Source organism: Paralichthys olivaceus, chromosome 20, assembly GCF_024713975.1.
Source record: "Paralichthys olivaceus isolate ysfri-2021 chromosome 20, ASM2471397v2, whole genome shotgun sequence".
In the NCBI taxonomy this organism is placed as follows: Eukaryota; Metazoa; Chordata; class Actinopteri; order Pleuronectiformes; family Paralichthyidae; genus Paralichthys; species Paralichthys olivaceus.
Window position 1 is genome coordinate 10,484,340 of NC_091112.1, and position 16,580 is coordinate 10,500,919.

The window sequence follows — 16,580 nt, forward strand, 5'->3', positions numbered from 1 at the left end:
TGGATGTTGAGTTTTTCTGGAGGATTAAATTCCTGCTGGTCACACCTTTTGACAGTGTGAAAAAAAGTATAAAAACCTATATAAAAGTCAAATAAATATATCTTTGAAACCAACAATGTGCTGATATATTGTTGTTGGATTTAACGGGGACACAGTGGGTAACTCAGGGGGGGCATTACAGTGGGAGTTGTTCAGGTAATGAGTGTGGATGACTCAGAATCACCTGCTGGGTTTGGACTGTGCACGCACACACACACACACACACACACATCAGAAAATAACAGCAGTGCCTGCATACAGTAAGATACAGTGACTGATTTGTTAGCTTCCCTTGCAGCTCAAACAAAAGATTTTTGCTGTTCTTCCAGCACATCCTAAGTTTAACATTTACTTGCAATTGCAGATGTGACAGTTCTTTGCAGTAACTGTAGTATTTTTCACCACCGCTTAAAGTCAAAGAAAAGATTTATTGAGAGCATTATCAGGGAAATAAAGCTCAACAGTTGCATCATCCTCTTCAGGTCGGGAGGTTCTGAGGATATTTGTTTTCAACTTGAAAAAGAACATGAAAAATTGTGGTTGCCCTGGCACAGAGTACGTTTTATTGTATTGTCATTTTCTACCCTTATATCTTGTGACTCATCTTCCTACTATCCAATATCAATAAAAGGGCATTTCTCAGCTAAACAAAAAAAAGATTTAATAAAATACCACACAAAGTACCTATTCAGGAAACCTAAATATTCATTTTTCTGACGCGTGTAACATATTAACTAAAAATGAAGACAGAGAAGAGACAAAAATAAATCAAGTTGTCCACATGATGTATTGTGACAGAGCTTTCCATGGTGCTGAACGTGGCCTTTTGTTCTGACCCGGGCTGATCGGCCAGTAATGGAAGAGACAGTTACAAACATATGTGGCCGTCAGTCTGGAGCCTGCACAGACCTTAATTCACGTATGAGTCCGCCCACATGTGTGTGTGTTGGTTTCCAGTCCTGCCATGGCTCCGGACCCGGCTCGCCATCTCAGCAATGAGACGCCACACCACAAATCACCAAGCGGGGCCATTACTCCCAACGGCCAGTCCTTCCTAAATAACTTCATAAATATTCCATGGGCCAGCTCAAAGAGGAGAGTCAGAAAAAGTCATGGCTTGGTGCCTCATCGACGCAGATTCCATTAAGCCCTGTGTTCCGACAGAAACACGGTGGGATAATTAATCTTTTAGGATCTAAAGCAGGGCAACAACAAGTGCAGGAGCCAGAGAGAGAAACAGAAAGGTTATAAATTAATGGAAGAAGGGGAGCGGAGAGAGTGACACCTGGGTAGTGCCATGAATTATGTAGGATCTGGCAGCGCTGACAGATGATTCAACCAAACAAGCTCCCTTACCTCCCTCCTCCAGAGCAAATCTGCATAGAAATATTTCAACAATGAAATGTCTGTAAATGGGGAAGATGAAAACCTGAAAGTGCAACTGTCACTGCAATGCTTGCCAGTTGTTTGTGAAAATGTCAAATGCTCTTTGTATTGTGGTGTACTAGTGTCAAATTCACGATAAGAAAGCTGCAGCAAGAAAGCACGAGGAACGAATACAAGTGTGAGAGGGACAGATGTTCTTTAGACCTGCAGAGAGTGAATAAAAGCCTGAACGAAAGAGTGAGTGAGAAAAATGAGGCAAGAAGAGCTTGAGGAGATGAGATGGGGAAGAAAAGGCAACTTCAGCCGCCCGAGGGAAACCGACCATCCCTTGGTGTTTTAACCTCATGAGAAAACAAGAAGAGAGTGTCTGGACCCTGCCGGAGCCAACCTGACATTTCACATCGAGCAAATGAGCCACAAAGACATCACCGCCGTCACAATTAATCCACTGTCTCTTTCTTCTGCCCTTGTGCACAGAGGGGTGTGAAGCAGAGATTGGAAAAATTAAAAAAAAAAAAGAAAGAAGAAGAAGCGGCTGAAATTAAGTCTTATTTTCTGCACCAGGGGTTTTTGGATTGGATTTATAGACACGAAATTTGAAAGACAACCATGACTTTTAAATGGAGAATTACATTGCGCTGGTGATCTGGTTGGCATTGATGAAGTTTTCTGGAGCAGCTCTGCGTCTTCGGTTTTCTCTGCACTATGAAAGATTTAGTGGGTAGCCTACAGCTACACTGACAGCTGTATCACCTTGTTCTTACAGGCTCTGTATGACCTGCTGCACTGAGACCTATGTGCGGTGTAGAGGGTTATACACGAGGAGTAAGGTGATGTCTGACGATGTGTAAACAAACAAAAAGAAAAGTGTGAAGCCAAGCTAGCAGCTCTGTGAGGCTGTGACCACAGTAGAGAGTGAGGGTCCTGGATTTGGAAAAGAAAGAATCGAGAGGATTTACATTTGTGTTAGTTTGTGTCACAAGACTAAAAAAGGTGTTTTTTTCTATATTGGTATATTGGTATGCTCTGGTGCTACTATCATGTTGCATCGCTTTAAATGTTAGTGCTGCAAGGAATTGTGGGACAGCAGTTTCTCCTTTCCTAATGGTCCAGTGTTTCCTATATTAAGTTGGGAACTTTTCTAAAATAGACTATGAAATCGACAAATAGGCTTTTCGACTGCAGCCTATGATTCATCCTCTGGAGATCATGAATTTTATGGCAAGTCACTCAAAGGCTCTAGATATTTCTGATCAAAGTAATGAACTGACTGACCGACCAACATTGCCATCTAAAGAACACACACACAGAAAAAAAGACAGAAAGATTCTGTCGGTCTTCTTCTTTTCGTGATTGGCTCATGCAGACGTGTTTTCCCCACAATGTGAGGACTGGCTTGAAATGTCATTGTTACATGTCAAGTTATTGGCAAAATAATGTACCACAGTTTCTAATATTACTCCGACTGAAATACCACGGTATCAAAACCGATAAAACATTACAGAGGCACAGACAGCCACTCCAACATCCTCATTAGTGTCAGGTATTTCATTGTGTCTCTGTGGAAAGGTCAACCCGAATAATGACAGTCGCTGCAGAGCTCAGACTCATTTCTCTCCCAGCCTTCCTCTGGGAAATGCACACTCATGCCCCTTGCATCACACACGCAAACACACACAGTCACACACTTCCTTCTAATGACCAGCCGTTACCCACGGAGCATTTACAACACCTGCCAGGCCCATGCTGCATTCATCCTTCTCATACATTCATTAGTGTGTGTTAATATACACTTGGCTAATGGGGTGTGTATGAAAATGCACTTAGCCATCGACAAGAGAAGACGCAGTGCAGATTATGACTACTCTGGGACACATGAGGATAAGACGCATATAATGCTCTGTGAGTGTGAGTCTGTGCAAACATTTACTGGGGTCGTGACAAAGACGAATGGGAACATTAAGATTTGGGACAAAATCAGTGTGTGTGTGTGTGTATATGTGTGTAAAAAGACAAATATATATATATATATTTATATTTATATACATATATATCTCAACATGCCTTTTTCCCTTCCCCAGTTTCCTCCAAGGGAATTAGTTTTATTCCCTTTACATGTATTATCTCTTACGCCGTGCCCACAGACGACCTACTTATGTTTACGAGAATCCTGTCACATCTGAAGCAGGTGTAGCTGCTGTTATTGTGGCAGCAGACAGCATCTATGGGTGGATAGGTCAAGTTCTGCAGCGTATAGGTTTACCATACCAAGTCTTATCTGTTCTTCCGTTTTACACATACACACAAACAGTATAACACGTCATAAATATTAATAGTAGTTTCAGTCTCCGGGGCTGACAGACAAAGTAAAGAGGACATTATACAGCCAGTGGGAGCAGAGAGGCCCAGAGCTATGAGTCAAGGTCACCACCATAATACAACCCCAGCTTTAAGTCCTGCAGGGAAATCTTAGCTTCATAACATAACAGTATCTTCACTGGTGTAAAAATAGCAGAAAAAAACATTTGCCAAAGTAAAGTAGAGTGTAAAATGTTGAGCAGATTTTTTAGGTTGGGATGCATATTCAAATCATTTGATTAAGTTATATGAAATTGTGCACTCTCCCATCTCTCAGAAACAATCTTATTAATATTGATGTCCTGGCATTCATCCCGGAGACCTAGCTCTATTGCATAAGCTTTCAACTACATGTTTAGGAACAGATACACAGATGTTTCCCCCTGTTTTGGGACAATTCTGGTGACTTAATCTGCTTATTGAATGAGGTCAAGGGACAAACTAAAAGACTAAAGGGAAGCAGTTTTGGTCTTTTGAGTCAAGAGCGCGTGTGCAGTGGTTCACATTGTGATAAAAAACTAATGAGATGCACTGAATCAAAGCCCTGAGACATGCTGAGGGGGTCATGTGATAGGTGCCCAACGAAATAGGGAAGGATACGTCGTGACCAAAAAGACCAAATCAGCAAGCATCAGACATCCAGACATCTCCATTTCTGCCCTGACAGACTAAAACGCAGCGCAGGACTTTTCAAACTAAAATGGGATCAGCAGTGCTTCCAAACTTTTGGACTTTGCAGTAGAGTGGACGCCGGCCATATACGTAGCAGAGTAGATGTTTTGAAACAAAAACATAGTAGTGTGAATGTAGCCTGAAAGAAGTCAAGCAAAACGCTCAAGAGACAAGAGACATGACCCGTCTCCTCACCAGAACTAAAACCCTCCACTCATCCACCCCAGGTTTCTCCAGGTCAGAGTATGTTTGTCAGGTCACAATGTTACTGTAACTAAACACTGCACCCAGCATCTTTCTGCTTAAAACTTAATATCTGGGTCTATTTGTCTTTGCTGAGTGTGTGCTGAGAATTTGATTAGGACAGAGAGGAAGGTGGAGACATTTTGCATTAAATCAGAGTCTGGCCGAGATAAGAGAATATTAAAAAAGGAGAGGGACATTATAATATGTTTGGAAATGTTAAATAAATATGACTGCATCTTCTTATCTTGTATTTTTACCGAGGCGGGCACTTTAGTTAAACACAGAGGAGAGAATCTGGGGGAATTTCTTTAAATATTTTCAGACAGAGAAATAGAAGTGGACATTGTTCTTTCAATAAGGTCCATAACTGCAATTTACAGGCAAGAGGCAGAACCCTGCAATGCGGCCCAGTCTAAATCCTCTGTGGAGAAAACAAACATGGGCAGATGAAAATGGCAGGTGGGTTTAAAAGTGAGCTAAACATGCCTTCGGATTGGAAGTGGGCAAAGCTTCATTGACTCTGTGCAGTGCCCCCCCAGAGGCAGTATATTAGCCTGAGAGGGGCTCAATGGGGTGAGGTGCATCCCTAAATAATGAACTCCCAACAGCACAATAACTGAGCTTAATGGTTGCTTTCATCTTAGTGGGAAGGGAAGGGAAGGATGTGTTCACAAAAGGAAAACATCCAGACGCACATGCTCAAGTACATACAAGCTACATGCATCTCTGTGGGTAAAGCAGGGCTACGCATAAGAGCCATCATCTGCAGTTGACTGAAGGTGGAGGGTGTGTGGGTCTGGGTGCTAATGTCAACTTACGAAGCTCGCCGACTTTGAGAATCTCACAGAGCATCTTCGTCAGCTCGATGCTGCTGCGGCCGAATGGACACTCGTGCTTGTCTTCTCGGCTGCTGTTCTCCAGCACGATCTAAAAACACAAAGAATCAAATGATTATGAGAAGAAACATCAGGAGCAATTCTGCTCAGTGCTAGATGAATGGTCAAAATATGGGATGTTTACACTCACATCTTACAGTTCAATAATTTCATCTTATTACTAGAATTAAAACCATATTGAAGAAATTCCCTCGAGGCAGACTTTAGATATTGTGTTCAAAAGGCCAAAACGTGTTTTGTGAGGCCACCGTGATCTTGACCTTTGACCACCCACATCTGATCAGTTAATTCTTTTGAGGCATTCTTAAGATAACATATTCACAAGGTAAGGTCACAGTGACCAAATTCTAATCAAATCATTACGTATTATCCAAATTTTAAGAAATTCCCTCAAGGCGTTCTTGAAATATCATGTTCAAAAGGCCACTGGCTGTTGCCAGCGTGGAGTCATGATAACAAATGTAGAATATTCTGTGGCAGGCATGTGCATTCTCAGTGTGTTTTGCTTTTACATTTGCATCAATATACAGAACAACACCGGCTTACAAGGTCATTTTACTATAAACAACTCCATTAGGGTTGACTCTATTAGTCATTATCTGACCTTATCTGACCCTCACAGCTATCTGATTGGAAGGCAAAACACATAAGTGAAATCTCTACAGCAAAAGAATTCAGCCTAATTACGTGGAAGGCTGCAGCGCACCATAAATGAGGCTATCGAAGTCTCAATCATTCTCGCTGGTGACAGTTTAATTTGGGAAAAAGGAGACTCCGTTTTCTCCCTCTGGTCGGCTGAGTCAGCTCTGCTAAAACATCTCTTTTCTCAGGTCCAGAGACTCAAGAGTTACTCACCAACATAACACCAGAGTGCACAAACAGACACACAATCATTTTTAATCTCGGCCTCATATAGTTTTACTGGAGAAAATAACTTATCGATGAATGAGACGACTGTGGCGAGTCTGGATTGAACTTTCAAAGCATCTGTTAACTTCTACCTCTGTAAAGAACGAATGTAAAGCATGAACCACTTATATATTAATAAATGATGTGTTCTATTCTGCAGTAGGTGGAGTGTGGGGGTGATAGAATTACAAGAATAATTATGTCATTAGTAGGATTTAGTAGGATTATGAAACTCTGGTGAGATAAATATAGCACAAGTAGTGTCAATAAGGTACCTTACATACAATGCTGTGTAAATGAACTGAAACATCACTAGTGACAGTTAAGACTGACTAGCGATTGGTCCTATATCAGTAGGACCTTGCATGGACAGGACAGGGACACTTAAAGGGCCAATAAGATTTCAGCTGGCCCCCCTGGACCCGCCCCTGGTGTCTGGGATATTTTGGCTTCACTTCTAGATGAAGGGAGGAAGTGGAGATGTGTCGTCCATCTTTATCTTCACTCTATGCTAACATCCTATTAGAGACTGCAGTTGAGGTCAATCACAAGCCTATTAACCAAACCAATCCTGCTGACTGTCAGTGTAAAAATGACAGACTGACACTGGAAGGAATTAAATCAGTTCTATTGTCTGGGCTGAACAGCCTCATGAAATTCATTTTTTGCTGAAAGAAAATCTGTGTTAGAGCCAGAAACTAGACACAAATGAATGAGCCGGAGGGAATGAAGTTTGGGAGGAGGCGGAGGTGACGAGAAGGAATGCTAAAATATGATGGAGCAGTGTGTGTGTTAGTGTGTGTGTTAGTGTGTGTGTTAGTGTGTTGACATGGGGCATAACCGCACATGAATGTGTGTGAGCAGTCTTACCCTGATGTAGGCGTCCTGTTGATGTCTGGCAAAGTATAACATGTTATCCAGAGCCAGCATGCCTGGAGGGATCTGGGTGAAATCCACAGCTGGATTCACATGGTTCTGAGAGAGAGAGAGACAGAGGGGGAGACATACACTTGAACACAATACTACAAAATCTTTTTTTAAAGCTTTATTCTTTTGGGGATAATCGGCTGAACATGCTCTTTTTTTCCGCCAGATCAGTTGTTGTCTGTCGTCGTAGTGAAACGTGCGTGATTTTATTTTCTAAAAAACATGGAATTATGGAACAAGTTTCAACTTTCTGCAAGTTGGTGAATTGAATAAAAACAGTTGGCTGCCTGGAAGCAATTATTATCATGGTCAGAAAAATGTGAAGTGACTGTATATGATTTATAGCTCTCACACACACACACACACACACACACACACGCACGCACGCACGCACGCACGCACGCACGCACGCACACACACAAGGATATATACTGTCCTTATTCCACCTTCAGTTAGAAGCATGGATATATTTGCACACACATCACTCTGAAGTGGATCCTGAGAGTAAAAGGTGAGACAGGATGTTGAAAAGGAAAAGGAAGAGGAGGGAGCAGAGGATGAAAAGAGGACTTGAGGACACTGAGATCTGGCTCATCAGTTTTATAACCGTGCCTAACAGGAAGCAGATTTAAAGGGTCCAAACGGAAACAGACAAATACCATCACTCTCATATGGACCCATTAAATAATCCTCACTTAAAACACCTGAAGGCACTAAATGGCAAATAAATGATTTTCACAGTGATAGGGTCTTTGCAGATGCGTGTGTATGTGTGTGTATGTGTGAGTGTGTGTGTGTGTGTGTGTGTGTGTGTGTGTGTGTGTGTGTGTGTGTGTGTGTGTGTGCGCTGTCTAGCCTAGCTAGGCTAAGCAGGATTTTGGGGTATTTCTCTACACTGGTGGAGACGAGGCAGTCCAATTGTTCTTATCTTAACTGAACACACTGCAGTGGGAGTGTGGACGGGAAGAGCCCTGAAACAACTGTGAGCTCACACCAAGCCAATTTATTGTTATGCTACAGTTAGACCAGTAAGAAAGACAGACACATACACACACAGTCATGTCTCTATACTCCCCACATCATGAGATATACCACATAGACACAAACACACAGACACACATAGTGAGCGAAAGAAGATTGAAGGGGGGTAAAAGGAAAGTGCATGCACGCACACACACACACATGCAGATTTTAAAGTGAAGGACAATCAAGGCCAATTATCAGTGGTCCCTTGTGTTCAAACAGTGTTTGTTTTCCTTCCTGATCTCACTCTTGAGTCGTGTGTGTGTGTGTGTGTGTGTGTGTGTGTGTGTGTGTGTGTGTGTATTCAGTATCAGTACTTTGAGGTTTTCTCAAACACAAACTTACAATAAAGCCGAGCTTCTTGTAGTCGCGGGTGTACATGGACTTGCGCTTCTCGATGCTGCCACTGTTGTTGGGCTCACACTCCACGTCGAAGGCAATTCTCCGCAGCTCAAAGATGATGTCCCTCTGAGCCTGCACACGCAGAGAAGAATATTAAAGTGCTGCTCATAAATCTATCCGTCTTTTCTTCCTTTCAACATGTTGTAATTTAGGAATCCCTCATCTCCACTGTCTGGGGTCTTGCGGTGCCCAAGGCTACCTGGCCAGTAGCCATGTCTCTCAACTGTTTCTTGGCCAAACCTACAGTAACATTTAAAACAATTTAAATCTGGCCTGATCAGACCCAAACTGCCCACAAGCTGTTGAATAAAAGATTAATGATTGTTTACTCCTGGCAGCTGTAGCATGCTCGTCTGTCCTGCTGGGGGATCCCTCTGTGAAAAACACCTTTTTTCTTTTTTCTTTGTTGGAAATTGTTCTGCGTATACCTGCAGGGACTGAGTTTTTTCTAATAAAGTTACTTTTGCTGCATTGGATGTGCTAGGTTGGACAAACATGTCCTGAATGCTTATCATTCTGACTTTCATACTTTTTATTTGAAAAGTCTGGTGGTGTTCTAGATTTTTCTTACAGGTAACAAATCCCAACAACAGTAAACTGATCCTTATAACAATAATTTATTTATGTAACTAAAGCCTGATATGCCATATACCTCTATTGAACCCCGTCTACTGATAAATATAATATATACACTGGTACTGACAATTTGTGGGGTTCGATTTATTTATTGGTTTGGTTATAAAATATAATAAGAAAACCGAATAAATAATGCAATAAAGAGGTTCATTTATGTTTACATTTTACGTAATGAAGATTAAGAATTTTCTTTGTTCATTTTTCTTATTCATTTATATTTTATATACAATATTGTATTGTAGTCATATGAACTTGCATTACAGAATTCACTACCATATCTGTGAAATTACATTCCTCTCTTTACCCTTCCAGCATTCACTAATTTATCCATCCCCTGCCTCCACCCACCCTGACACTCATCACCAACTAGTGTCTGCACTGTTCCAACCTGGTCCTGGGGATCCATCTTTGTCATCATGCGGTCCTCCAGCAGGTTAAAGGTGAGCACCTGCAGCACATACAGCTGGTGGGCCATCTCGTCGTTGATGGCCGTGGGGCTCCGGATCACGTTCTGCGTGGCGTGAAGGACAAAGAGAGGAGGGGAGAGGAGGCGGGACGGGAGAATGTAAGACAGAGATGTTGGATGTGCAAAGAGAAGGTGAAGGAGAGAGGACGGGTTTTAAGGTCGGAGAGGCGAGACATGGATTTTGGAGGAAGACGGTGATAGATAACAATGAAGAATAAGAGGATTTTGGAGTGAATAATGAGGATTAGGAAGCCCAAGTCAGATGAAGGAAGAGGAGAGGGAGACACAAGCTTTAACATGAGGGAGAGGATGGAGGAGAGAAAAGAGAGCAGGTGTGAGAAAGAGAGAACAGTAGATAATAAGCAGGGAGGTGAGACAGAGGCAGGAGTGGCAAGTGTCATTTTCCTCCATGATATCACACTGGTGCAGAAGCATAAAACCAGACAGAGACAGAAGCCAACAAGGAGAGAGACAGAGAGACGAAGATAAACAGGAGAGAGACAAAGATAAACAGATAGAGAGGGACAGAGAGACAAACAGAGAGAGACACAGAGAGACGAAAATAAACCGAGAGAGACAAAGATAAACAGACAGAGAGGGACAGAGAGACAAACAGAGAGAGAGACAGAGAGACATAGATAAGCACGGAGAGAGATGGACAGAGTGACGAAGACAAACAGAGAGACAGACAGACCGAGACAGACATACAGACAGCAACAAACACACAGAGACAGACAGGGAGAGGCCCGGTTCAGACCTGGTATGAACATTCATCTGAGAGATTTGATTATAACTGTTTGATGATGTTGATTTTACAGATGTGTCCGATGTCACTGTTTGAGTGTGTGTGTGTGTGTGTGTGTGTGTGTGTGTGTGTGTGTATGTCAGCGCGAGAGAGAGATCGACAAAGAGAGAGAGAGAGAGGAGTCAGGAGGTGCTCAGTGATCTTGTGCAGTTGTACTGTGAAGACAGATTCTTCCTATTCAATAATAGTTATTATTTATTTGTATAGCATTTTTTAAACACAGTTACAAAGTGCTTCAAATAACAGGAAAAACACACACAAGCAAGATAAGGTTAAAGTCTTTATGTGGTGATCAGTGTGGCCACCAACAAATCAACATTTAGACACAGAGAGCAATGAAAATAAATGTGATTCATTGTGAAACTGTGGTTTGTCAGCTGAGCAGGTTAAAATGTCGCCCAGGACGCATTGGTGTTCATACAGAGAACAAAAAAATGTGGCCGAATGCGTACCAGACCACCTACGAATAAGCTCACAGTGATGGAATCTCAAGAGGATTAGGGTGCGTTCAAACCTGTACTTAGTGCTGATCATCACAGATGTTAATACCAGGTCTGAGAGGCATCAGAAAGATAATAAACTTAGACTGGAGAGGAAGAGAAGTTATTACACTTACACTGAGAATGATGGAGCGCAGCTGTTTCTGGGCAAGAATATGGGCCATCTCCTACAGAGGGAGAAAGAAAGGGGGAGAAAAAAATTACATATTCACATATAGATAAATAAATAAATATATTTAGCTGGAGAGTTGGGGGGGGGGGGGTTGAGAAACAACAATACATCAGCAATAAATGTGTTTTCTGGGGATTCTCTATGTTTAAAATAAAATGAATATAGGCAAAAAACAAAAATAACGTTGTCACGGCACATGGCTGAGTCTGCAGTGACAGGTAATGAAATAAGAAGGAAGCCATCCCAAAGGAGAACTTAATCTTAAAAAAGGGATTACTTAAGGCATTAACTACATGTCATCTACAGTGCAAACTACAAAGTGTGCTAATCAAGGGTGCACTTACTGTCAGGGGACAATTTAGGATGTCCACAATGTGCTCATCAAACTACCATATCGTGTGCAGTGAGGAAACAAAGTCAGAGAAACAGAGACATAGAGGGTGAGTGAATGAATGTGGAAAAAAGAAAGAACGAGTCTGACAGGAGGTAAAAAAAACTTGTTTTTTTGTCAGCGGTGCAGCTTTTGGGAGGAAGGAAGGAGGGTGGGGGTGAGGGGGCAACGGAGTCAGCAGAACAGTGAGAGACTGGGGGACCATAATAATAGCTGAAGCGACGGGGTATCACAAACACCGAAAACACACACGGTCATCTATCTGAGATCTAAGATGGTGTTGTTTGCTTCTGGCACTTTAAAGCAGAATTCCGGTATTTTTTTAACCTGAGTTTTATGTGCATGTGTAAATTAATGAATCTGTCCAGTAGATTAGCTCCTCTGGCAGCCAGCACACGATGGCAGTGACTGCAATGTAATCTTATGGGGCGACTGCGACAGTGCATGAAATGTCCACCACCAAGTAATTTTCACAAATAAAAGGAACAAATTCTGTTGGAAGACGTGTGTAATGTTGTCAGACCTTTAGCAAAGACCCGGAATAACAACTTGAGCCTTTAAGTGGTGAAAAAAGTACTTAAAACGGTCATTTCATGGACTTTCGCAGTTCCCCTGTAAGATTGCATTGTTGCCGTATGTGACGACTTCTGGCAAAGATAATCTTCTGGACGAGAGCCATTTATTTACACACACACATTTATGAACACAGGGCTGCAGAATACAAAATACCGGAATTCCCATTCAAAATGTGACATCTGTAATCTGTCTTTGTGTAAAAAAAACATGTCATGATCAGCATCCCTTTATAAAACCTCTCTGCAGAAATAGAATAAGCTGTAGTTATAGCTGTTAAACATTTTACGGAAACCCGGCACCCGAGAAAGAAATTGTTCACTTTTCACATAAAACAGCCCAATGAAGTGGAATCTGATCTTTGTCAAACTGTTAGTAACATCTCAGTAAAAAGAAACTTCTGAGTATGCGGTAATGTAAGCAGTAGTGCATTTTCACTTATTTCCGCATAACATGTCTTTGCAACTTTGTATGCTGCATGGGACGAATACTGTGGGTTAGCCCATTCATTATTAATGTCGAGGCACATCCCTGGACGCTGTGGTGCAGAGGCAATAGATCATGTGATTAGCTACAGGGCACGTGACATCGGTGAGGGAGCGAAAGAGAGAGAGAGAGTGGAAGAGGATATGAGTGGAGGAATGAGAGCATGGTGGAGCTAAAACACTTCTGCAGAGAGGAGACGAAAGAAAGTTGAGTGGTGCTTTTATTGGTACTTCACTTCTAGATGTTACTGTCGCACTACACTGTGAGTGTGTAACAGACACTGACACACACACACACCCACACAGGGTAAGTACTCTGTAACAGTACAAAACGCTGATGATAAAGTGACGTACAGCTCACTGCATCATGGAATGACACAGTACAGTCAGTATAGTGTGAGAATGATGCGTGTGCACACTGGTGTCTCACCTGTCTCTTCTCCTCAGGAGCTTTGAGGAACAGAGCGTTGATGACAGCGATGGTGTAGGTCTGTATGTCCTGATCAGTTCTGTAATTAAACAGCAGCACAATTAAGATTAATTAAGAAAACAAGCAATTCATTATTGTCAGCACAGGTGGTTTCAAATGCATTCATCACTGTGTAAATGACACTGATAAATTAGAATAAATGAATCAACTTCACAGAGTTTAATGATTCACCCTCTTACCCCTGAAGATGTGGGATCAGCTGTCCGATGGTGATCTCCTGCGCCACCTTGTGGTACAGATCCTGACTGTTGAGCACCATGGACTCCAGGATGGCCAGGGAGCGCTGCAGCACGGCCGTGTCCATCGCCGACTTGTTCACGTAGCCGGCAATCTGCAGAGGGGGTGGTGCAGGAGAGATGAAGGGAGACCGCAGAGAGGTCTGAATCATTTATCAGCAGTAATGCTTTAGACACACAGTGATGCAAAAATGCAACAGGGGCCTGGAAATGCACATTTTAAGTTAATTGTGGATTTGTGTTTGTAGCTTGTTGTCCATAATGTTTTTAGCTTGTTCTGAAATGTGAAAGAGGTGAAAACGAGGCTGGGTAATAAAACAATATCAATACTACTTGTAATATAGAAATAAAAGCAATAGATATAATACAGTCATTTATTTAACATGATAATTATCAATATCGTCTGATATCAACATTCTTATTGTGATGTATTGTTTGGCCACATCATGCTGCCCTAAGGGAAACCATGCAAAGCTAAACAAATTCAACTGTGATGGTTCATGTGTTTTAGATAATGAATTTGAGATAATATGACTGAAAAAGCTCCATTAAGCTGATGAGTTTTAAAAAACTTTTTAATTATGTTATTATACTGCAGATGCCTCTATTGTCAGCTATACAATGATGAATACACGTACACACCTTGTGATGTAATGTGACAAGGGAGCATTTATCAATATCGATTACTGTATAGATGGCGTCAAAACCAATATATGTGTGTGTTAAATCAATCATTTCATGCCAATATAGTGTAATTGAACAGCAGCATTGTTTCTGTCTCAAACCCCAGCCCTGTTACTGAATGAGTCATTTTCCTGGCTGACCTTCTTGATAAAGGCCACAGAGAAAGTGTCCCAGGAGACGATGCCATGGTCCATCAGCTCCACGAAGGCCGTCAGAGTGAAGGACAGCAGGTCACCAAAACTACGAGACGACACACGGACACACACACAAACACACAAACCATAGGAAACTTCTCTCGAGCAGATGGTCTGGAGCAGTGTATAGCAGCAAAGCCCAGATGGCTTGGAACATAACAAGGAATGAGCGATCAGCGAGAGACAAAGAGAGGTGGTGGAGAGGAAGAGGAGAGAGGACGAAAACAACATAAGTTCAAAGCTGCGACCAGGCTCGCTGAAGAGAAAAAAAACTGACAGGGAGAGAGCAAGAAATGGGGGAGAAGGTGTGCGATGCAGCGCAGACAGACTGGCCTCCGAGAAACAGCAGGGGCCATCAGGGGGCCAGCAGGAGCCGGGCAGCACAGTGTGGCGTTCAATCAGAACCAGAAAGCTACATTATAGAATGAAGTCATGCAGTTACACAAATACAAGGAGAAATAGATCACGCTGCAGGAGTCGCAGGAGGCCAAAGCAGGGAACACATTATAAAATGTCTGTTACATCCAAGATATTACAGCAGGAAGTCCTTAATGAAAAATGTAGGAACCGTTATCAAATATAAAAAGTTTTCACTGGCAAACAAGTCATGTTAAAAATCAAAAAGTTAAAGGTATTCCTGCTGACGTGTAGAAAAGTGCTCAATAAATTGTATGACTTGATGGATTGTTTTACAACACTGTCCTCTACTGCTCAAATTTGGTATTGCAGAACTGGCCTGCACTTGTGCTCAAGTGTGTACGTGTTCAAGGTTGTTTTATGTTTTACTGTTTTAGTTAATTGTATAAATCACTATAATCAAACAACAATAAAATGTTTCCAACAAAAACTCTGCATCTTAAAAAAACAAACAAATGGACAATTAGTAACCGACAGCTGAAGGACAAACAGGCTTTTGCAGATGGCACTGAGGTGACATACTGTGGTTAACTACTGGACGCTACATGGAGGAGCAGAACACTGATATTATTGGATAGATTATTTAAGGCAGACAGAGAGAAAAGAACCTTGATGGATGGCTGATGTTCCTGTCAGCTCATTATGATGAAGAGGGAAAAACTGGCTCACAGCGAGCCCAGAGAAAAATCCCCTGAACCCTGAGCACCGTGTTGCATAGAAAACCAAGATTTATTTCACGGTAAGCATTGACTTACACTAGAAGTAATGATGCTTTTTAACTGTTACTTGGAAAAACAGCGTTTCAATGGGTTTTCTTGATGTAGTTGATTTTTAAAAATGAATAAATCTTAGTCTTCTTTCAGTTTAGAATATTAAAGAAGTCGATTGATTATGTTGCCATAAACCACATGCAAAAAAACAAACAAACAGTGCCACACAGATTCTGAAATGGGAGCCTGTGGCTGGGTTATAAACATATAAATCATTTCCCATAAGGTAGTGGGGCCAGAGTCTTAATCATGCAGACTCGGTCAGCAGGTTAGGAAGGGCAGAGAGCCAATGACGTTACCCAGCCAGAGGGTTGGGGTGTGGGGGGTGGGGGGTGGGGAGCCTTACCAGGGCTTCATAATCTTCTGTAGTTTCTGATAGCGCCTGCAAAGATTCGAAAAACTTTGGCGTCACAGTTGGGAAACAAAACAACCAACAACCTTGGTTGGTTGGTGTCAGCACAGAGCAGGGAACAACACACATCACAGCCGGTTGACAAGGTAATAGGAAACAAAAGAAATCTCCATCTCACATCATTAACACGTTAATTCTTATTGTACAAATAAGACACAAGTTCAATTTAATGTCAATATTTTACTTTCATACACTGACTGATAGTAAACACCCTGAACCAGTGAGTCTACCCAGATGCTGAGAGCATGCCAAGCAGAAACAGATGCAGAAGCAGTTTGCTGCAAAACCTTAATTTCATATTGAACTTTAGGTGGAGATGAAAAATACACAGCATTTTAATGTCTTGATGTGACAACAGGTTCTGTAACCTCAGATTTCTGCTGCATGCAGCACATGATGATATGGTTTATACACAGTATCATGGGTGAAATGCTGCAGTCATTAAATCACACAACCACACAAAGAAAGACACAATGAGACAAACAAAGATG

The 16,580-nt window shown here is 41.9% G+C and overlaps 1 protein-coding gene across 9 annotated transcripts in view; it reads right to left on the minus strand.

Moving 5' to 3' along the window:
* The window catches only part of elmo1 (engulfment and cell motility 1 (ced-12 homolog, C. elegans)), a 96,533-nt gene that overhangs the window by 40,118 nt on the left and 39,835 nt on the right, over positions 1-16,580 (minus strand). For 3 of the 9 annotated variants that reach the window (XM_069515760.1, XM_069515761.1, XM_020090826.2), the window contains exons 7-15: positions 16,024-16,059; positions 14,437-14,536; positions 13,556-13,707; positions 13,317-13,395; positions 11,382-11,432; positions 9,883-10,005; positions 8,802-8,930; positions 7,377-7,481; positions 5,520-5,628 (exon numbers count right to left, since the gene is read on the minus strand). In XM_069515760.1, coding sequence (XP_069371861.1) covers positions 5,520-5,628; positions 7,377-7,481; positions 8,802-8,930; positions 9,883-10,005; positions 11,382-11,432; positions 13,317-13,395; positions 13,556-13,707; positions 14,437-14,536; positions 16,024-16,059 — 884 coding nt within the window. Of the gene's footprint in view, positions 1-5,519; positions 5,629-7,376; positions 7,482-8,801; positions 8,931-9,882; positions 10,006-11,381; positions 11,433-11,781; positions 11,824-13,316; positions 13,396-13,555; positions 13,708-14,436; positions 14,537-16,023; positions 16,060-16,580 lie in introns of all 9 variants that reach the window. The other 6 variants (XM_069515764.1, XM_069515765.1, XM_069515763.1 and 3 more) reach the window with 3 other exon arrangements.